The 21,725-nt window shown below is 37.8% G+C and overlaps 2 protein-coding genes across 12 annotated transcripts in view; both read right to left on the bottom strand.

Annotated features, from left to right (window-relative positions):
- Nucleotides 1–737: 737 nt before the first annotated feature.
- Nucleotides 738–9,452, bottom strand: ADAD1 (adenosine deaminase domain containing 1). Its single transcript, XM_061993566.1, has 11 exons — nt 9,272–9,452; nt 7,687–7,863; nt 7,365–7,523; nt 6,744–6,812; nt 6,078–6,203; nt 5,635–5,758; nt 5,266–5,436; nt 3,518–3,744; nt 2,014–2,251; nt 1,451–1,583; nt 738–851 (listed from the first exon to the last, which is right to left on the bottom strand). Exons 1-11 carry the CDS (start codon nt 9,450–9,452, stop codon nt 738–740), a joined length of 1,719 nt encoding a protein of 572 aa, XP_061849550.1.
- A 1,324-nt stretch (nt 9,453–10,776) lies between these two features.
- Nucleotides 10,777–21,725, bottom strand: part of BLTP1 (bridge-like lipid transfer protein family member 1) — a 117,771-nt gene continuing 106,822 nt past the window's right edge. For 8 of the 11 annotated variants that reach the window (XM_061994110.1, XM_061994117.1, XM_061994114.1 and 5 more), the window contains 11 exons: nt 21,138–21,398; nt 19,843–19,993; nt 19,389–19,546; nt 18,698–18,890; nt 18,283–18,500; nt 17,386–17,637; nt 16,612–16,815; nt 15,070–15,264; nt 14,253–14,387; nt 12,350–12,515; nt 10,777–11,473 (listed from right to left, as the gene is read on the bottom strand). In XM_061994110.1, the coding sequence (XP_061850094.1) occupies nt 11,257–11,473; nt 12,350–12,515; nt 14,253–14,387; nt 15,070–15,264; nt 16,612–16,815; nt 17,386–17,637; nt 18,283–18,500; nt 18,698–18,890; nt 19,389–19,546; nt 19,843–19,993; nt 21,138–21,398 (2,150 nt within the window). In that variant the 3' untranslated portion in view covers nt 10,777–11,256. The remainder of the gene's footprint in view (nt 11,474–12,349; nt 12,516–14,252; nt 14,388–15,069; nt 15,265–16,611; nt 16,816–17,385; nt 17,638–18,282; nt 18,501–18,697; nt 18,891–19,388; nt 19,547–19,842; nt 19,994–21,137; nt 21,399–21,725) is intronic. The other 3 variants (XM_061994111.1, XM_061994120.1, XM_061994116.1) reach the window with 1 other exon arrangement.

The following is a 21,725-nucleotide window of genomic DNA, read 5'->3' as shown; positions in this document are numbered from 1 at the left end:
TTTTGAAGCAACCCACAAAAGCTGAAGGAACCTTGTTTCTGGCAATTTCTGTACTACATCCCACTATTTTGTTAATTACAGCTTTGACAAACTTTGAAACAGCATAAATCCATTACCAAAAATAGTCACTGCTACAAACAGAAGAGTAACAGCTTGGTAATTCAAAGTATCACATTTGAAAGTACACACGTTAATTTTAACCCTTCTACCACAAACCATTCTACCCTTTTTAACACAGTAAACTATAAGCCACTTGGCAAATCCATGCTGAACTAAAGTCTTAAAATGACTACCAAAGGATACCTACAGATAAAGCATGAGTTGCCAGTTTTTTGTTTCTGAAAGTTATTCTCTCATTGGTATACTTTTTTTAAAAATAAAGAAAACTAACTTTCAGTGATTACTTTTTCTTTCTTAACGAAACTTATGAAAAAGGTGAGGACACAGCATTCCTGAAAGTTACATGTCAGTAGCTCCGTGGGTGTGTGTGAGTAAAGGTAATGAAGCAGAAATGAGGTGGCACTGAAGGACAAGGCTTTTAAAACACTCCTACCTATGAGAAAATATCAACTTTTGGAAAAGTCTAAACTATTACAGATAATTTAATAACTGCATTTCAGTTGACAAGCAGCAGACCTGGATTGATTTTCTTGCTGCAAATATGAACCCTAAACATTTTACTAATGAGAATTACATTTTACAGGAAGAAATCATGCAAATTGACTTCATAATCCACCTCAGTCACTGAACTGTTCGATGTGTGGCAGCTTCACAATCCAGGATCCATAACTATGCTGCTCTAAGTAGCTTTGCAGGAAGTTTTTAGCTTCTTGGTATATTTCAGATTGCATCTAAAAAACAAAGATTTTGAAGAGTACAGAGAAGTATGGTAAGCCTACATGTTTCCAAGCAGAGAGAGGAGTTCACTGTGTTTACAGTAATCCAAAATCTAACTTAATTTCCTCTGTATTTTTATACCATAAAGAAAAAACTGGGACCTAATACCATCTCCAAACAAAGAATTCCTACTTTCCTACTCCTCTAAGATTTAAGATTCCTTCCACAAGACTACACTGTGGTAGAAAAATATGTACCTATGTATGAAACACATACAAAAAGTACAACTGGAAACAAACTAATAAACATAAAACCTACCCTTTTTAATATGAAACTACCCTACATGAGATAAATGACCACCAACTTCCATATGCTGAGACAAAACATAGCAGACTTTTGTAATGCACATTTCAAGACAAATTCAGTAGATTAATTTTACTTGAAAACAGCAAATTCCACTCCTAGGCAAAGCTTATAGGCAATAACGGAGATCCAACCATTCAGCTAAAGTCTTGTGCAAAACAGAAAGTCACCCTGGCTGGTTAAACCAGCTTTCAGAGTAACCACTAAGAGACTCCTTACTAAAACCTCCCTCCTCTCTGTCTCAGCTTACCTTAGCTTCATGGTATGTCGCAACTTGAAGCAAATCATTCCGTTCTGCTTCTTTGGCAAGCAATCTGAAACGACTAAACATTGCCCCCTTGCAAAGGCGACTTGCCATGGAAGTGCCACTTTTGAATGGTGAGCTATAGTCCAAATGAAAGAAAAAACAAAACTCAGCACCAAATACATTACAGGTGTATTGCCACGAGAATTTAAACACGCCAACCACATAGTTTTCCAATTGGAACTTCTCTGAACTAGGATGCTAATTGGTTTTACGTATTCTAGTGATTGTTTAGTTTTCTCAACAGACCATGCAATAAATAAATAAATACATCTTAATTCAAGTAACTTTCTTATTTCTTATCTTGGCACTTCACTGTAAATAAAGTTACAAGATCTCTACAACTGCATCGAATTGGAGGATTAATTCGCTTAACAGAAGACAGAACCTCTCTCATTTGGGTAATACTGTGACCTCCACGCATCACTTAAATAATTAATACTCCAATGAACCAGCACAGAACAAGAAAGCTAAGTATTATGTCCAAGAAAATGGAAAAAAAATCTGACCTTTCAATCGTTTTTCCACTTAACCCATCCACAACCTCCAGTGATGCATCTGATAATGACCAATTCAAACTGAGAGAACTCTGCTTCAAGTCTGTTACAACTGGTTGTGCAGCGCTCACCAAGTAAATATGAGACCTGTTGACCACATAAGGCATGGGAAGCTTTGATGAAAGCACATCATCTACACGCTGTTTTATAGCTATTTCTAGCCCTCTGGTATCCTTGCAATTTCCATTTCCTATTATAAAAAAAAAAAACAAAACAAAACACAGGATTAGTCACAAATGAAGTAAAGCAAATAAAAATAGAAAAAAAAAGAAGAATGCATATGTGTTCATTGGGCTACATTATATTCATTTTTAAATGCAAAATTAATGTTTGGAGAGAACAATTCCAAAGTTCAATTCACAGAACAAAAATGATACCACAATTTCTTCTCCAAAGGCATCATTCTTTTCACTGGATGCCTCCTTTCTGGAATAACTATTCTTCATAAACTCTTCACATTCCTTGTAGAAGACACCATTACAACAGAAGCTCTAACATGAACTTCGATATTCTAGGTAAGAAGACACACTACGAAGTTTATCCAAATGACTCCACATTCAACAGCATTTCTTACTGCCTACTCAACAGATGTACTTTTGTCCAGAGCATCTCAAGGAACGGTCATAGAATTTGTATTACACAGAAGCACAATACACTACAGATTATGTTTACTTTGAATACCACTTCAGTGAGTGCATTCAAAATTTTTCTGCTGCTTTTAAGTAGAAGTGCCTGAACTTCTTCAGAAGGAAATGTGAGGCATTCACCCACTCTTGCAAGATCTTTCGGAGCACTTCAAAATCCTTGTTCTGTGTTGGAAAAGCTGCCACATCTTCAACACCCAGGAAACTAAGATATCTGTGTACTAAGTTTCATAACATAAATACTAAGAGGAAGAAACACCTGAAACCTTGAGGAATAACATCCATTGATTTAAGTCCATTACATAAAACAAAAGCTACTGAGCGCTGACAGAAATACGATCTTCCAGACTGACACAAAATCTTGGGAACTCACCATCACCTTAATCATCTTTCTTATTCAACAAAACATCTATTTGCTAGCAGCTTTTCCACCACTGCTCAATGGTAGTCAACTGTAACCTGAAAGTCATCACATTTGACTGAACAGCATTTGTCACACTTGGTATTTTCTCAATATTCAAAATCTCAATTGTTATCAAACAATGCTAAATTCTGTCTCTTATTCCAACATAAAATAAAGGAAGGGCAATCTAACAAGCTAAAACAAATCCATAATGACAAATGACTGCACCTGAGTTTTACATCAGGGCATTTCAAAGGTCAGTTAATAAATGTGTATTTTTTTTTATTTTTAAAAAAAATACTGAAATTCTTTAGAGATCCATCCTAATTCAGTTCATGATTTATAAAACATAAGCAATGTGGAGCATGAAAGCATACAAAAAGCTCAGCGGAACCTGCATTAACCTTACCTACAAGAATACTGTTGATATACACTGGTTCAATGAAGTGACTCAGCAAGGCTCCCTGAATACCAATCACTTCCCATTTTGTTAATTTGTCACTAGGTGACATGCTGCTTGCTTGAACAGTTTCACGTGGACAACAAACACTTAGGTAAATCTTGCCTTCTATAGCAACATGGAGACTCAGTTCTTCACTAGTTTCATAAGCTGATATAGACTGTGGGTTAAGATGTCTAAAAAGTAAGACAATAAAACAAGTTTCAGTGAGATCGTACTCTAAGCAGAGATTACTGTGAAGTGTTTGAAAACCATTATCAGTAGATCCAGGCCTTATGTTCAATATTTGTAAATTTTAGAAACACCACACTCAAGTGCACAAGTGACTAGAATATTGGAAAAAGTATTTAAATAAAAATAGTAATTCAAGTTAATAATCTGAGCCACCAGTTGTGCAAACATCAAAAGAAAACATCAACTCATGCTGCAAACAAGCCATCACTTTGTCTCTATTTACACTATAGCAGAAGTTACTTGGAGGCTGTTTATCTTGTAAAAAAGGGGCTGTAAGGTTTTTAATCTCCTTTAAAAAGTAACTTTCACTGCAATTCTTCAAAATATTTACAAGCAGATGTAACACATTAGGGAGAGAAAACAGTAACTGTTCTGAAGCAAAACACAGTTTTCTCCCTTAATTAAAGAGAAGTCAAAACCTTAAGTTTTGAGCTAACTCTCCCCAGTTTTAACTCAACTCACAATCTCATGATCAAAGGTGCTTTTTGCTTTACTATCTTATTAGAAAGCAAACATCTCATTTTAGCTTAAAAACATTAATGTTAATTAACTTAATTTAAAACATTTAAAATTACTTAATAAATACAACATATTAAGTAACATAACACCAAATTAACTAACATTCTATCTACCACCAAAAAGTGGCCACATTTTGCTACTCAAGGGATTACTTATAAGTAGTTCCCTTATAAAACCAACTTTAAACAACTCTAATACATAAGCAAATCTGCTGTATTGGAAGAAAATACTTCACAGTTTGTCCAAAGAGACCACACACCAGAGTGGATAAAAGGTGAAAGAAGAAATGCTGCATCTGTAATCCATCTGCTCTTACAGGGTAGCTTACAAACCACATCTAGTCTCATCAACCATTTCCCAGGAAGAGCAGGCTATGACACTGAAAGTAGCCTAAATGCTTCTGCAACTCTAGCAGGAAGAGCTTCTCTAGTCAGCACATCTTGCAATGAACAAGTTATAACTGTATAACTTCCAGGGACAGGATTCCACTGCACCACTACAGGTGACACAAAATACCACTGTTCATAGACACTCAGTAAACCAGCAACTGCTGCTGTCAAGTATCAAAAACCATTACAAGAAAAACATTCAGAAATGTAATAAAAGTTACAAATAGAAAGATAAGCATGACAGCATACTTGTTGGTTAAATTAATGATTTATTAGTATTTTAATAGTATCTTGGAACAAGATACCAAGTATTTCTAAAAAACAAAGCATCATCCTGAAGCTATAACCCCTGTAAAAAAAAAAAAAACCCAAAACTTTGTTTCATGTTAATCTGCATCTCATCTCTACCACCCTGTACACTGATGATTCCAAAACATGAAAAGTATCATCAGAACAGCCTCCTACATCTCAGAAATGTGTAATGACACACACTTTTGTCATTGCAAACACATCGATCTTCCACTACAACATCTCTGAAAATACCAAAGTACTTACATCTGTGATTTTAACTGAGCAGTTCCTTTTGGGAGCTGATTCATGTAGAGGAATATAGTTGTATTTGGCTTTAGGGTAAGCAGCTTTGAGCCTTGTGCTGCACAAAATATTGAACTCTCCGTCCTCGCTGGATTTCCATTGTAGAACCGCAAAAGTTGTCTATAAAAATATCTACAAGAAAGTTTTAACTAAGTGTGAAAAACACTACTTTGTTAACAAATACATGGACACTCAGATTTAATTCCCACAACTTGAAAATAATCCAGAAGTCACTAACTATAAAACACAAGTGCACTTACATTTGTAAAAGCAAAATTGAGGAGAACTGACTGCAAGAGAGCTGGTCACAATTTGTACACACATTCTCACCTGAGCAGAGAACGTCTTGCTGTAACAATGGCATGGCTGTCATGCAACACTCTTCCACAAGGTTGAAAGCACTGACTGTAATTATATTCTCCTGTTCCTAGAGCTACAACTTTGTGCTGTCCATCTAAAAAGACAACAGTTGTTTTTACATGATAGTAATGAGTTAACCTTGTCTGGCTGCCTGGTGCCCATCAAGCTGCTCTCTCTCACCCCCCCCGTTTCCCAGCAGGTTGGGCTCAATCTTAAAGGTCTTTTCCAATGAACATGATTCTATGACCCTATTCACAACTACACACATGAAACAGCCAGAGAACAAAGTACATCTAAAAAGGAGAGCTACTCCTTACATTTACCAGATCAGAAATGCATTAATCAAGGCTCTCTGAGAACACAAGCAGTCTCAGTTTCCCACCCCCCAGTACTCCCGATCAAAACAGACTTGCCTTTTTCAATGATGAAGGCAGCCAGTGAACTGCCACAACTTTGGAACTCAGGATGTTTAGTAGTCAAGCTGTTAAATACTTCTTCAACTGTTTGTGAAAGTTTTTGATACATAAGCTGTTCTTTTTCTAAATAAAACAGTAAAAGCCAACATGACACAAATTTGCAGGATGAGTAAAAAAACCAGACATCATCAACCACTTACCAAACTATAAGCCTAAAGACATGGTGAAAGCACTACCATCAATACATGCTTTGGGGATTCTGAAGAGTATCAGGATGGACGTGAATAAAGGACAATAATACCTAAACACTTAATGCTTTTGTTATTCATGATGATAGATCACAGAATCACATAGGAACCAAGTCTGAACACATTATTGTACACAGTATTTCAAGTAAGGACAGAAATACTGCCTCTGTCACCATTTCACCCCTTAAATTCAAGTTATTTACTGAAGTTGTGTCCATTTGTAGAACTGATGGCTGATCTCCTATTCTAGGGACACTAATTCTTACAGCATCATGATAAGATGTTTAAAATAACAGTAGCTTCACAGAAATCAGTAAATGTATTAGAAGAAGAATTTTTAAGAAGAAAAAAAAAAACCCACCAAGCATTCACTGGGCAACTGGAAACAGCACAGAAAGACAAGACTATTCCTTACCAAAACAGACTCTTGAAACACAAACAGAGTTTCCTGAAGTCTGAAGCTCAGCAGGAATACAGGGAGGATCTATGAATTTAACAAAATGTAAAACAGATGGACATTCTTGATTTCAAAACATGGATCTCACACTATTTCCATTAAGTTAAACTTTCTAATCCTGTAAGAATTTTCTGTCCTGATTTTGAAGTCCTTGTAAGGGTAAAACTATTCAGTCAGGAATCCCTTAAATGAGATAAAGACATAGTAACTTAAAAGTACTAGCCCTGTGTTGAAGCCCTTCTAATCATAAAAATTCAATACCAATTAGGATCAACTTCACATTGCTGTTACCTAGTGAGCTGCAAATCAGTTGCAACAGCAAGAAATAAATCCATTCCTTCCCTATTTTCTGCTTGATGCTACAAAGCAATTCAACTCCTAACACATGAAAGGCAAAGGGAAAAAAAAAAAAAAAAACAACCCAGTTTCAGAACCAGAAGGCAAAAAGTTCTACCCAAAGGATTCAGGAAGACCACCAGAGGCTCTGATACAGAAGCATTTAATAAAACTACACAGAGATTTTGCCCAGGAAACCTTCAAGTTTTTCAAGTTCTATTTAGGTGTTACTAGAATATTTACCTGACTTTTCTGCCCCTCTATGCTCCAAGTTAAGTAGCTCATCAAGAGCCAGTTTAGCTGCATTAAATTTAGATTCCTTCTTGGTTCTTCCTAGTCCAGTCTTGTAGCAAATACCATCTACTATAGCACAAAAGGCAAAATATGAACTTATAGTATAACCTTTAAAGGAGAAAATAAACAGACACAAATTAGTGAAAATATTTTTAGGTACTTCTATCCATATATTTATGTGCTTATGTTCATTCCGAGTAAAAGACAAAAGGACAGGCTCACCTCAAGAAAAGCAAATCTTATTTTACTTAAGAAAAGAAGTGGTCTTTACCTGCAACACTAGTTTCTTTCAATTCAAGTTGTACATGGTGCATCTGTGCAAACTGATGCAAGGCAGATACTGGGTTTATTTGTTCCTGTTTGTACTTTGCAATAAACTTCTCTAGGTTTGGTTTTGGAGGAAGTGCTGGTACTTGGGGTGCATGGTCTGCTTTCCAAAGAAAATGTCCTGGAAGAAAATCAGCAAAAGAACAGAACACACTTTCTGACAATTTAAATGTGTTTACAATAAACGTTTGTTAGAGACTTCTTAGAAGAACAAAAACCAAAAAACCATTCACTAAAGCAGTATTGCTTTGTACTGAATTCTATAGTAACAATACTAGCAATTCTGAAATGCTGCACACCTCCTCCTTTAAAAGCACAAAAGCTTTGAGTACTAAATCCATTACCCTCTGAACATAAACAAGTACTACTTGTAAATACAAAATACGTCTCCCCTCCCTTGCAAAACACTATCAAACGAAAGTTGCTCATGGTAGATTCAAAACCATAGAGTCTGTGGTTTTTCACACAAAACTATGCAGCAGTGGAACTCCCTGTCAGAAGATACTATAGAAGCTTTAGCAACCACACACATTATTAAAAAATCAGATAAGTCATTCAAAGAAAAAGAAACCCACTCACAAAGAGCTGCTGAACACAGAGACAGCACCATGGGCTGAAGTGGCCAGGACAGAACATTGGCAATGCTGCACTGCACACCCACTCTGACCCTGCAGGTCCTTTCTATGCCAATCATTAACCATACTTGTAACCAGGAAAGCTAGTGGGTGAGCATTTCATCTGCCCTACCAAAGGGCCCTTAGGCTCTTCAGAGGACAATGTGACACAGGTTAGTCAAACCACAAGTGATTTTTATAAGTTCTGAGCAGTAGTCCTGCGGTATGCTTACATTTCCGAATTTCACTTGGAAGACAAACTTTCAAGGAGCACACTGTATCTAGATAGCTGTCTTTGCCTTGGAGGTCTCCTACAGAGTAACCAATTAACATCGATTTCTGGGAAAGATCAGGGTGCTCTTTCATTAGACTTAAAAGAAAAAAATGCCATCTTTGTCTCTACATCAACTCTAGCATGGATAGAATCTTCAGAGTTGCCATATGCTCAAGAACAAGTATCTCCCAGCCAAGAAAAACTAAAACAAATCATTATCTCCAAGTCTCATCAGTAAGTCTTTAGCTCAGTTCAACTATTAGAAGAGATAGAATTCCCCTTGGAGCAGCTGGAACTGCAGTTAAGACTTTTTTCAATCATCACTAAAAAAAAATGTATGCAGCACCACCTATATATCCTATATTTTGAGAACCTCTACAACATTTTTAATGTATAACCTGGAATTAGGAAATACTGCAGACTATACAGCCTGCCTTAGAACAAATCTGTAACAAGAAGACATATGAAGAAAAGAACAAGTTTAAGCAGAAGCTAAAAGCTGTTTCAGAAAATATAACCGTAAGAAAAAGCAGCACAGGGTTGCAACCTTTCAAAAATGATAAAATCGTGGTTAGTAACTGTCACCAGCCTTAACAGCATATTTTAGCAGCTAATCCCAGTGTATAAACTGAAAACTATACCTGGATTTTGCATCACCTTTCGTGTACTGCCCCTCTCTGAAGGTGGAAGTTTTGACCTCACAAACTGAGAAAGCTTCATTAAAGATGGTTTCCTTTGACCCCCAGCTGGCAAGGTCTTCCTTTGTGTGGGGTCGAATACACATGTTCCAGCAGTCTGAAACGAGCCACTGCTGCTCGCCATTTTCAACCAACCTAAGTTTAGCATTAAAGATATGAGATGTTAAAAGCACACTACACACTCAAGTTTTTAGTTAGGTCCTTTCACGAGACTCTTACAAACAACTCACAACTGCTTCCCTGGAGTCTGAGGCAAAAGAACCCAGACACAGCGTCCTTCCACTCCCTCCATTTTCCCAGCCAGCACCGTAAGACTCAAAAACACTTCTCTGGTTGGTGAACCACCTTTCCCCACATCTTAAAGGAAGACTTCATGTAGCTCTTCACACACCTCTTGCAACCAGCTCGGATAACAAGACAACCCACAACCAGCTCTTTAAGGCGTGAAGAAAAAAAATACAGCTGATCCTTCCCAAGCTTTCCCAACAGAGACGGCGCTAGAGCTGAAGCCTTTTGTACCTACACTGCTCTTCTCCTCCTCCGCGCGGAAAATGACGCCCTCACGGCTACGCCACGCCCGGTGCCGAGGCTCTCGCACCTGATGGGCCAGCGGCGCACACCTGAGGCCAAAAAGCGGGAGGCGGCGCAGGGGCCGAACCTCACCTGCCGCCCTGAGGGACAGTGCGCGTGGCGCCTCACAACACCGCCAGACGCTGCAGGGCAGAGGGCAGGCGCACGCCGCAGCGCAGCCTCTCCATTGTGTGGAGAAGATCCCTCCACGGACAGCCCTGCTGCCCGCCACGTGCGGCGCGGCCGAGGCGCGAAGGGGGCGGTGTGCTGGGAAGCTCGTCCCGGCCCTGCCACAGCCTCCGACGCTGTCTCGTCGGCTTCCCGTGCCGCCGGCCAGAACGTCCAGTGGGGCAGGGCGGCACCCGAAACCACTGACCCACTGCCACGTGTGACGCGGCCGAGGCGCGAAGGGGGCGGTGTGCTGGGAAGCTCGTCCTGGCGCTGCCACGGCCGCCGACGCTGTCTCGTCGGCTTCCCGTACCGCCGACCGGAACGTCCCGGGGGGCAGAGCGGCACCCGAAACCGCCGGAGGCGTCAAGGGCCTGGATCAAGCGAGCGGGCACGGCGCACCCTGACCCGCTGGCGGCAGGAGCGAGGCCCGGGGCGGGCGGGAAGCGCCGCCTGTGCCGCGGCCGCCGCCCCCTCGCTGCGGCGAGGCGCCCGAGGCGGGTGTGCCGCACGCAGTTTCCTAGCTGAGGGCAGCCGGGGCCCGCCTTGTTCCAGCTCCCCGGGGAAAGGGCAGCTGCCGGCACAGGGTGGGGGGTAGTGGCGCGGCGCCTCCCCGGCACCTTGCAGAAATGATACTCAAGGCACCAGTGAACTTAAAACACTTTTTTTTTTTTTTAATCAAGGAAGTTGAACAACAACAAAAAAGCCCTGTACAGTAGTTAAATTTTATTACAAGTGTAATAAACTTAATGATTTTTAGCCCTAAGGCAATCACAGTTTCATAAGTTATATATATATATATAATTTACACAAGTCTACATTGACAAATCAATTACCGGTCACATCAAGGAGGGGTTTGTGTTATCGCAAATAAAGTTTATGAAAATTCACAGTTAATCTGCAAGTATTTTAAAGATGCAGGAATCATATTGCACATCATAAAACAGTGGATGCTGAGGAGCAGATTTACAGTGTTCCAGCTATTCCTTCACAAAATATACATTGGTCATCATCATGCAATAACTTCAAATACAGAATGGTATCATGTACCACAGTAAACAGTTACTCACAATGTAAGTTTTAAATAGAGTAGCAAAAAGCTGTTAGGTTTCTCTTTAAACCATATTTAAATTCTTTTAATAAAACACTTTGATAAAATCAAACAGAACAACAGTTGTCACATTATACTTCTAGTATTCTTCTTTGTCTTTTCCTTTCTTTTCCTTTTCATCCTGTAGTGCAGTACCAAGTTTCTTTATAAGGACTGACAAAACTTTGTCCAAAGGATCCATGACACCACGCTGCAGCCACTTGGGAATAGTAGTCCTTGCATGGTGAAAGCCCAGCTTTTGGAGGATGTAGTCAACACCAACGGGATCAATTTTTCTCCCAGTCCAGGATATTAATCTAAAAACCAAAAAACAGAGGACTCAGTCCCAAATATATAAATATAACAACTGACATTTTTATAAACATCTATTTTTACCATTGTTACTTCTGACCAACTTAAGTCCAACAGGTATAATTTCAAACAATTAATAAAGTTAAGCTGAAGATGACCAGTGGAACATCCTCTAAAATGTGGATGCTCCAGGAGGCAAAAACCAGACTGGGCTGCCTCCTGATCATGTTTAAATTGATTTATTATTGCTGCTAATGAAAAATGCCAACTCTCAAGATTTGTTTGGCCTGGGTTGATGCACCTTCCTGCTCTGGCAGTGTCAAGCAGAGGTTAAAAAGCCCCAAAGAAACCCTGACACGGAGAAGAGTAATTTTCAGTAATGAAAAATGTGTATCAAGAGCGGTGTGCTGCTGTTATACACACAATGCTTTTGTGCTAAGCTTAAACTGCTAAATAGCAACTGCTACATAGCGGGGATTTGTTATTTTAAGGTTACTGCTTAAGGAACTAAAACTGGAATGCTAAAAATGAAAAATCTCAAAACTATACGGCAGAAAGTGAATGGACTGTTGCAGGGCAGAGCAAAACAGTAAACTGTGGTCCTCAGTGAGTTTTCATTTTCCAGTACCCGAGTTCTGAAGAGTCTCCTCTTTAAACCAAAAGTTAACTGATGCAATAGATAATTGTGTTATCCAGCTTTTGTTATAATCTGTAGCAGTTAACATTCTTGGCAGCACTAATAGCCAAAGACAAACCTCTAACAGCATCCACATGATTGATCCTCTTAGCTGAACAGCTTCAGCTTGGAAACACTTGTTAGCAGGACAATACCAATGAATAAAATTCATAGACAAAAGACAAAAGATAAGCCTGTCTGTTACCTTAGCGTGGGTTCCAAGTGCCAAGTATTGCACATAAACTCTCTCCAGTCGACTGTAGTGTAACTGATGCTTTCCTCTGCCTCTTTGTCAGTAGAGCTGTCTTCAAGAACACCAACAGAGTTTTTCTGCCCTGGACGAGCAGCCAAAATGCGAGGAGGAAAAATTGCTACAAAATGGAGAGAAGAAAAACCCCACACCAGTCAGTCATGAGCATCCCACTTGAATTCTTCGTATAAAAGAATCTCAAAAACCCCCATAAATCTAAAAAAAGAAAAAAAAAAAGAAAAAAGAGAGACAACCACCTTGTGTTTCAGTTTTATGGAATTTCTGGTCAACGTTTTGGTTTGAAAAAAGTGCTACTAACAAGTAATCCTGTAAAAACTGTAATAGAGCCTGGATAACACTGGTATGTGGGATCCTTCCTTTTCTGTGTCAGCCCAAGGCATCAGTATTACAGGGTACTTCCTTCAAATTCATCATGTCATTCAACAAAGCATATTACATTCCATAAACAAAATTCAGACTCACTTGTAGTTCAGAATATTTTTTTAGATTGACAGAGTAGTCTGGCAGGAGGAAGATGGTGGAACATCAGTTAAGTCTTTATCCAAAGGCATCAGAGGGACCTGAATGTAGCTTTTAACTTAAGTCCTGGGATACAGAAAAGGAACAGCAGCTCCTTCTCCAAACAACAGACTTAACAAAACAATTTTTTCTTAAAAAGTCTATTAATTTGGATTGAATTTTTATTTAAGATTGCTTGAAAGCATTTTTTTTAATTGAAGTTCACCAAAATATTTCTCTTCCCCTTGCTGTAAGTTTCTGCATCTGTTGTATATTTTCCTATGAAGCACTTTCAGGATGTGCTTCTAGCTCTGTTGTACACAATTGCAAAGAAATAGCTTTTCATATGCTTAGTTATTAAAATAAACTTAAAATATTGAAATTAATGTGTTCTATGTCATGTAAGTGTTGCATTTATACATCACATCATGCTAAATCACGTGAATGGCACACTGACATATACAAGCTCATATTCAATTTGCTCTTCTTAGCAAAGATCACATATTGCTTAACAATGCACGTCTCAAATTTGAATGGAGCAACTGAATGTATTCATGTGGAAAAGCATTCTGAAGTCACAAAAATGCATGTCTTGAAAGAAACTCCACTGATGAAAGGACTGCAATAAAAGTCATGTAGCTTCCCAAAACAGTTTTTGTCTATACCATCTTACAAAAAGAAAGTTCAAGTTAACAGCAGGTGCCAAAATAGGGGCGAGATTATGACTTATGAGTATCTAGCACAAGCTCATCAGTAGTGGGTAAAGAAGAGAAACCCAGAAATATGTCTGTTCTGCAGAGCATACTGCATACAGCCACTTGCACTGGAGGTGACCAAGTTGTTTTGGAACAACCTACTGTAACTACAGAGTGTAGCAAACTGCCACACAAAGACACTAGTACAGTTCCCTGCACGGTGGTGGCATGTCAGCATAGTGGTACTACAGGCTTTGTAGGTTTGTATGCAACAACATCTCCCACAGGAGATGACTTAAAATCAGCTCAAGTATTTCCTGAACAATGTGACACTTTCTGACTAATGTCAAAATATCTCTTGGCTTTCAGTCAAAAACAATCCTGTAAAAATCTTTTTGGTATTACATAGGTAAATTTCATGTATTGGTGACTGAAGCTGTCATTTCATAACATGCAGGTTAGATTTCAAGAACAATTAATACTACTACTATTGGTTTCAGTGGAAGCAAAGGTAGACTTAACTTTTTGAAAATTAGATCAATTTTTAACACATTAGCTCTATTAAAAATATTAAAATATTCACTATCAACTAGATTAACACCTGCAGATTGTCAACAAGTGTTACCTTGTTAGTAGTATCTTACCTTTTTCTTTTTCTTTTAGATAAGCAGATACCAAGTCATGCAGAAACATAATCAGTTCAGCATCCATAGTTACACAAATGTGGTCTGTAAATTCAGTTACTACGCTGCATTCCACCTTTGGTTTAACACTTGTATCTACAGTCAGATAAAAATAGTGTCAATACACATACAAATATATGCAGTGTACATAAAAGTACTGGAATCTGAATACAAGTTATTTGAAAATTACATTGCTCTTACTGAAACAGACTCAAGAGACGAATTAACATCTGTGTTTAGCAATCTCAGCATTTTTAAAACAGTTTTTACATCAGAGTAACCTCTGATGTTTTATAAGTAATGTTGAAAATAGAGATACACCATGTAGCAATGCTGATCATCCTCAACATGGAAAGTCAACCTAGACCAGTATCACAAGATTGTGCTATGTTCTCAATACATTATTTTTAGACAGTAATCTGCCAATAGCAGATTTTCCTAGTTGTCTATTATTTAGGTTCCTATCTCACATTCCTGTTTTCAGAATAGCTCTCTTCTTTAACAATTTAATAAAAATAAGAAAACCAATCTCCCGAAAACACCTAACCTAGTGGAAATGTTCATGTTAGTTTCCCTACTCAAGGGAGACCTTGAGTAGATCTTCGCTCTCTCAACATAATTCCCCCTATATTTTATTATGAAATGGCATCCTTTCTTGCAGATCTGCAGTAATTCTCAGATTAAATCACCTCTTCATCAGTATGATCACTTTGTATTTAAGTCCTCATTTATGAAAAATAGTTTTGGATCAAAACCAACTGAATTATGTTTACTGCACCTTGTAGTGAAGGCTCCTGTGGCTCTTGAACATGAATAGATTTAAAATCCAGCTGCATCCTTGGGAGTGCAAAGATGGTTTCAGTTTCATGGTTGTAACTGGAGCCACCTCTGAAGCCACTTAGCAAGCTTGAGCTTTTCACTGTTGTGCTGCTCTCTGGGTTGTTGGCATCAACATTTCGAAGCAGGTTTAGCTCTACATGGACAATGGAAAAATCCTGAATTCAGTAATCTTTATTTTAAAAAGGTTCTTGTCAGCAGAAAGGGTGACATAATTTTCACACAATACACATCATAGTAAGAGGAGTGGAGGAAATAAATATCAGTACCATACCCCTGAGCACTTCTAGGAATCTGCTAGGTTTTTTTTTTTAAGCTTAAAGTCCAAATTTTGTTCTTTCACAACTCTCTTCTAGTAAAGAGCTTTCAGTTGAGATGTATATTGTATGGGTTCAAACTGTGCCCTTTGTATTTGTAGTACTTAAAATGAAAATAGTGTTTCTGATTAAGACACATAACACCTAAATTCACTAAGGCAGCACTGCTATCAGAAACTACCGTGACCAGGAACCCAGCTTTGTCACAAGACTTCATCCTCGTGCAATATAATTTCAATTCTCAGTTGTTAAAATTGTGACAAGACAAAAAAGAAAGGTTAGTATTTCTTTGTAAAACTGATGGTGTGTGATTATTAATAAGATTGTATTCTTCACCTTGTTCCCAAAACTATGGCTACAAAAGGTCAAACAATAAAACGTTTATATCTGTAAATGCCCTGGATGTAGCAAAATAGAGCTACCTAAAAATATCTAATAGTGCCTCTATTTGTGAACTTCAACCACTCCATCTTGTTGTGGCTTTCAAAAGGAATAAATATTGGTATGTATACTTTACAGTTTGCTTTTTTTTTAAGAAACTGTCATCTGCTTATTTCTCACTATATGTCACAGAACTATTTGCCCCTTCACAGAAATTCTATTGATATAAACTGAGTCTACGGTTTGTGAATGAAATAGTGACAGCTGTATTTTACAATTTCTTTCAACATTATCTTGAAAGTTTTATTTTCCAGTTAAAAATGATTGGATTTAACATGTTTTTAAGGCCCAGACACAATTGAAAGTTGAAAAGCTTTAGATGGATGAGTAATTTTCAAGTGTTAGTCCTAAGGTGAACAGAAACCTAAAAGCTTAACCCATAAATCTTTACAGTGAAATATATCCTCATGCTAAAAGAACAAATCTGGACACGAAATATTGCATAGAATGAAAGACTAGATACAGTAATGGCAGACACGTAAGTGTTGTGTGCACTAAAAGAACAGTTTGAAAAAGGACTTAGCTCAGTAACACTTTCAGATGTTGAGCATATTGTTATGCTTCATTCCATAGTTCACCGTAAAGTTATCAAAAAGAAACAATTTCCATTCTTTCAAATTCCTTAGTCCCTGTAGCCCACTGGAAATTTAGCAGCTTATAAACAACACCCTGTGCGCTATCTGGCAAGCAGACCAATCCCAAAATGTAACAAACATGCTTCTAACCTTCATTCCTTGTGGCTGTAACATAATTGAACCACTCTTTCACGCTGGCAACTCCATGTGGGGGGTTTTCATGGCGGCGCCTTGTTATCTTTGTGATGGTCGCCATAGGGCTTTCAAGGGCTCCACATGGTTTGGTGACCATAGTGTTATGGCCCAGATGAAAATCCAGGGTTTGCACAATATATGTTGAGTGTTCACTAATACCTGCATTGAAGGTGTGAGTGGCATAGAGTGCAAGAGAGAAAAAAAGGGAAAAAGCAGCATGGTAAGTGTAGTAGTATTTCTTCTTTCACTCTCTTCTCCTTGCACAGGTATTTAACATGAATAATTAATATTCCAGTGGCATTCAAAACTGTTATGAAGCTTGCAAACAACAGAAAAATTAAATCCCCAGTAGCCTCAGAGAGTAAAAACTTCTCAATGTGAAGATAAATATATAAGCAGTAAGACTACAGAAATTCATAATACAGAAAGGACAACATAAACAGGGACATGCAATTAACAACTAGGATAATTCACTTTGTAGGTATATTATCAGAGATGTACCTAGAATATCTGAAACTGTACTTTGCATTATTCCACATATACAGCAAACTGTGGTAAAGAGGGAGAGGGAAAAGACTGTATTATTTTAGGTAAGTAATGTATTTCTAGAAATAATCTTGATTCAGACTTAAAGAAAGTAAGTTTTTCTTTGACTTCTTCTTACGTAGCAATACATTCTTAAAACTGATTTAAAGGAATTTAGAGAAGTGAGGAACAAGTTTAAATTACCATCCTCCCAAACTTTCTGGGCTTCCGTCCAAAATGCAATATTGGGTTCTTCAAGGTGAAACAAGGCCCACGATTTTGACCGGAAATTAGGTCCATGAAAACAAGCCAGCGTCATATGGTTTCCATGCAGGCTCATGGAGCCTCCAAATTGCATTCCATCTTCTGGTAATGGCATCTGAAATAAGGATATATGGCACCCAGATACCACTTTCAAAACTCCTGGCCAATGGCGATGATGGGCTGCATCCAACACTAGAAAGTAAACATGCAATAGCAAGAACAAACTTTAAGAAAGATACAGAAAAGATTGCTGACATTTCTATTTTTAAAAAAACATGGAATTACAAGTGACGTTTTCATGGACACTTTTTCATCTCTGTGATCTAAGGTGGACCTGAACAAGCTCACTCAGAAACCGACAACAATCAATCATTTGTTCAGAACAAATGATGATTTCAGCTCATGACTGACAAAAAGAAAAACATCACACTTCCACTGCTACTCAGAGTAGAAATTCTTTTTTTATAAAATAGACTTCAAAATGGACTTTGAAAACGCAACTGAAATAGTCTGAAAACTGCAAAAAGATATTTTTTAAACAAAAATACGTACTTTTAACTAAAACCCAAAAATAACCCAAGTTACTTAATTATTGTACCCCAGGTCTAGCAGAGTACTTGAGATACTTTCATTTTACATTGAAAGGTTACTGCCAGCCAAAATTTACAGGAAAACTGTACTGAAGAAACACTTATAGGTCAAACAGATAAGACTTGCATGTATAAAAGTTGCTCAGATGGCATTCAGAAATAAGGATACATGCAATAATATGCAAGATACAATCTGCAGTTAAAACACAGTGCTTGGGAGGTATGCTATTTTTTTTGTACCACTTACATTGCTCATGTGAGTTTCTCTCTAAGTTGTTGGCCATTGTCTTGGGAGGGAGGTAAGGAACAGGTCCCCAGGTAGACAAAGCTCTCTTGCTTGTATCAAACTGCTGAGTAAAGAACTCCTGGAGTTTCATTCCTATTTTTATTAGGTCTGGTGTAGTTGACCTTGAAATCATGACTTGGAAGATATCCCATTTCAAGTCGCCATGGACAAATATTTCGCTAGAAGTTAAAAATATCAAGAACATTAGTGGGTAATCTATTTCCTATTGACAATAAAACTAAAATAAAGCAACACAAATGACTGAACTTCTGCTTTCTAGCACTTACATTTTTGGTTAGCAATGTCAGACACAAGACATAGACAGAATTTGACCTTATCAAACTTTACACGTTTTAAACACAGGAAGCAGTGTTACCTTTTATCAGACATGCTCGAGTCCAAAGCATTATACAGATTAATTTTCCATTCATCTTGTAGTTTAAGATCAGCATTGCTGAAGATTCCCATTAGGATACTGGAACCCATGTAGTCAACCCGTGCTTCAGTAGAACCCATGGTAATTTGAATTTTATGACTAGGTTGTTGGTTTGGGTGTTCAGAAATATGAGCTGAAATAGAACCAAAACAATACTGGAATATAGCATCAAAGACAAGAAAAACAGTTTTTCCTGTGATACCATCTATACACATGATAGAGAGTGACCAAGAAAGCGCTGTTTTTTTCCAGATGCACGAGGAGATCTCAGGACATCCAGCCTGTTTCCAGTGGCGGTTTTGCATTTCCCAGACTGTAAGCACTTGTGAAATTTTAGGAGGAGATGAAATGTTATCAAATTTTTCAGTTGCCATCTGCCCAGACAGCTGAAGGGAACTGGAGGGTTGCACAACTATATAGTGTAATTTCAGAGCAACCCTGAGACTGAATCAGACTGAGATCAAAGGGTATCCCTTCAATTCAAAGTGTATTTCATAATCAGAATGCACAAGCTAGAATCCAAAGTTTTAATAAACTAGCAGGTTCACAAAGTCAAGTCCTGTGTATATTCTTTGGTTTTTCACATTTCTTGTCTGGAGTATATACTAATACCAGGCAGTTTGCAACTTACCCACCATCTCCAGGGTATTAACATCTATGGTACCGCCAACAACACCTCCCCTGGAGTCCAACTGTGATCTTCCCAAGCCAACAGACATGCTAATTTCCCGATCTCTGCTACTACCCACAGATAGACGACCCTGGCTTTTCAAACCACTGGTGGTCCACCTAGAACAGAGGTGAGAGCAGACAACAGTTTTCCACGCTGTCAAAAAAGAGACAGCAAATTATTTACTGTAAGGCAGTAAATAATACGGTTTAGGCATATGTGACTTCAAAATTAAGCATTTGCCATTATTTATGAGGGGCTTCAGAGTTCAAAACTGAAAAAGTTACCATTTTAAAGCTAATATACAACTACAACAGCCTGGTATCAGTCTGTGGGGAAAGTGTTTTTGGGTTGGTTTTTTTTCCGCAAAACAACACTGTCTGTTAAAACACACTTGACCTTGTTTTATACTTACGTAGTATTGCCCATTACATTGCTCATATTCATTTGAACATTTAATTGTTTTAGGTTCATCGCAAATACAACCAGTGTTTCCCATGGTGTTCCTTGCTGGCTTCCAGCTTTACTTGATTTATTAAATGGAGTTGATGTTTTTGATAGAGTATCTAAACAAAAAAGTAGACACAAGTGTAAATTATTTGTCCCACATGCTAGGCAAAAATGGCAGAATATATTAATGGCACATGTTCCAAAAGGAAAGACTAACACCATATTTAAAGAGCATCACTCCTTACCAGTGAAGATAAGTGAGAATTAGAGGATTTGCAATATGTATTGTTTTAGCTGACATACACATTGACTCATTTTACACATTTATTTTACAATTTATTTTTACTAATATATTTAACAGAAATTATTTTTAATTTGCAGTCTGTCATGCAAGAGTATACTTTAAATTATTTCATTGTTTAAAAATTCCAGTGTATTAGAAAATTAATTCTTAATATTTCAATATTCAGGTAGCAGTTTTTTGCACCGTCAAACCAGAATTTTCAAGTATTAGGGTTTTCCTTGCTCTTCTCACAAAAATGCTGGCAATACTCTTTAAGTCTGTACAAAATTGCATTTCCTATCAAGCCACTCTACCAGCCACAAATCCTTCACCAACTGTGTCTTCTCCTAAAAACTGTTAACATGTAACATCTTGCTTGCATTCCAAATACCTTGAACACAATACCTGTCTTTTTTTCTCTCACAGATAATATTCCTAGGCTAAAGTAAGCACTGTAATTCTAAATCTCCTATCCATGTCTAACTCTATAGATATTCCATGCAGTCAGTGATATATTGCTATAAGTTACAATACACAAACGTGTAGTGAAAGAAAATAAAAGTGTACTCTTACTTAGACTTCTTAGCATGAGCTCAAAGTCTCAGATGAAATCAAATCAGTGAGCTCAACTGTGAGCTGTGACATTGACCATCTGCTAGGAGGGTGGTAATTGCTTGGATGAGAAAAGAGAGCCAAGAAGATGACAATGCAATCAAATTAAGCTGGAGAATTAATCTAATCTTAGGTTAAACAACTCTTGCTCTAGTAAAAGAAACAGCAATTTTACAGAAGGTATGCTAACAAACTACACTTTGATTCATCTATTTCAGATCTTTTCCCTTGTCTAAGTCGTTGACTCGCTACTCCCAGGCACAGTGGAAAATAATATTTTATGGTTGCTTTCTACACTCAGTAATGACACTCTTTCATACAACTGGTGGAAGTACTTCAAAATACTGAAGAAATTGTCTACTAACCTCTCTGAGGTACTGAAGAGTCAGACACACTCCTGGATCTTGTAACAGCTGGAGATTTTAAGCTGTGGGATGCTGTCCCAGGTGACATACTGCTGTTTGCATTATGTTCACTAAAAACATTAGGTGACTGTGCCATGTGTGTAAATGAAGTAGATTGGCAGGGCTGCTCCCATGTCCTACAGTACGCTTTCCGGGATGATTCAGGAGAAAGGTGCTGGCTTACCCCCTCAATCGAATCTGGTGTTCCAGGACCCGATGCTACTAGAAAAAAAAAGCAGCACATGAAAGGCAGAAAAATTATTTCATTTTTGTTTAACAATATCCACTTGTATACTAAGAGGTATTTTGAGAGTGTCAAAATTATTTCATTTATCATAACTAAAGGTTTTCTACTGTCTCCTCTAATGTAAGCTCTTTAAATCATTCTGTTTACTTCAGAAATGTTCCATTTCTTCCTTTTAGGCTTTCCTATTAAACTTTAACTGGAGTGACTGCATATAGAGTACATTATAATACCTTTATATGTAGTCACATCTGTAATGATACACAGATAATGGATGTTTATAAAATTCCTACTATAACCCCTTG

This window comes from Colius striatus, chromosome 3, assembly GCF_028858725.1.
Source record: "Colius striatus isolate bColStr4 chromosome 3, bColStr4.1.hap1, whole genome shotgun sequence".
Taxonomy (NCBI): domain Eukaryota; kingdom Metazoa; phylum Chordata; class Aves; order Coliiformes; family Coliidae; genus Colius; species Colius striatus.
Note: the sequence above shows the minus strand (reverse complement) of the source record. Positions and strands in the feature narration are given on the sequence as shown.

What these genes read in the sequence shown, in the direction of transcription:
- ADAD1 (XM_061993566.1), bottom strand. Translation starts at nt 9,452, where the DNA reads ATGGCGAGCAGCAGTGGCTCGTTTCAGACTGCTGGAACATGTGTATTC. An exon ending in GAAAGAAACTAGTGTTGCAG is followed by an intron (nt 7,524 to 7,686) that starts GTAAAGACCACT and finishes TCTCCTTTAAAG; the next exon opens with GTTATACTATAAGTTCATAT. An exon ending in CGACATACCATGAAGCTAAG is followed by an intron (nt 852 to 1,450) that starts GTAAGCTGAGAC and finishes TTTGTTTTTTAG; the next exon opens with ATGCAATCTGAAATATACCA.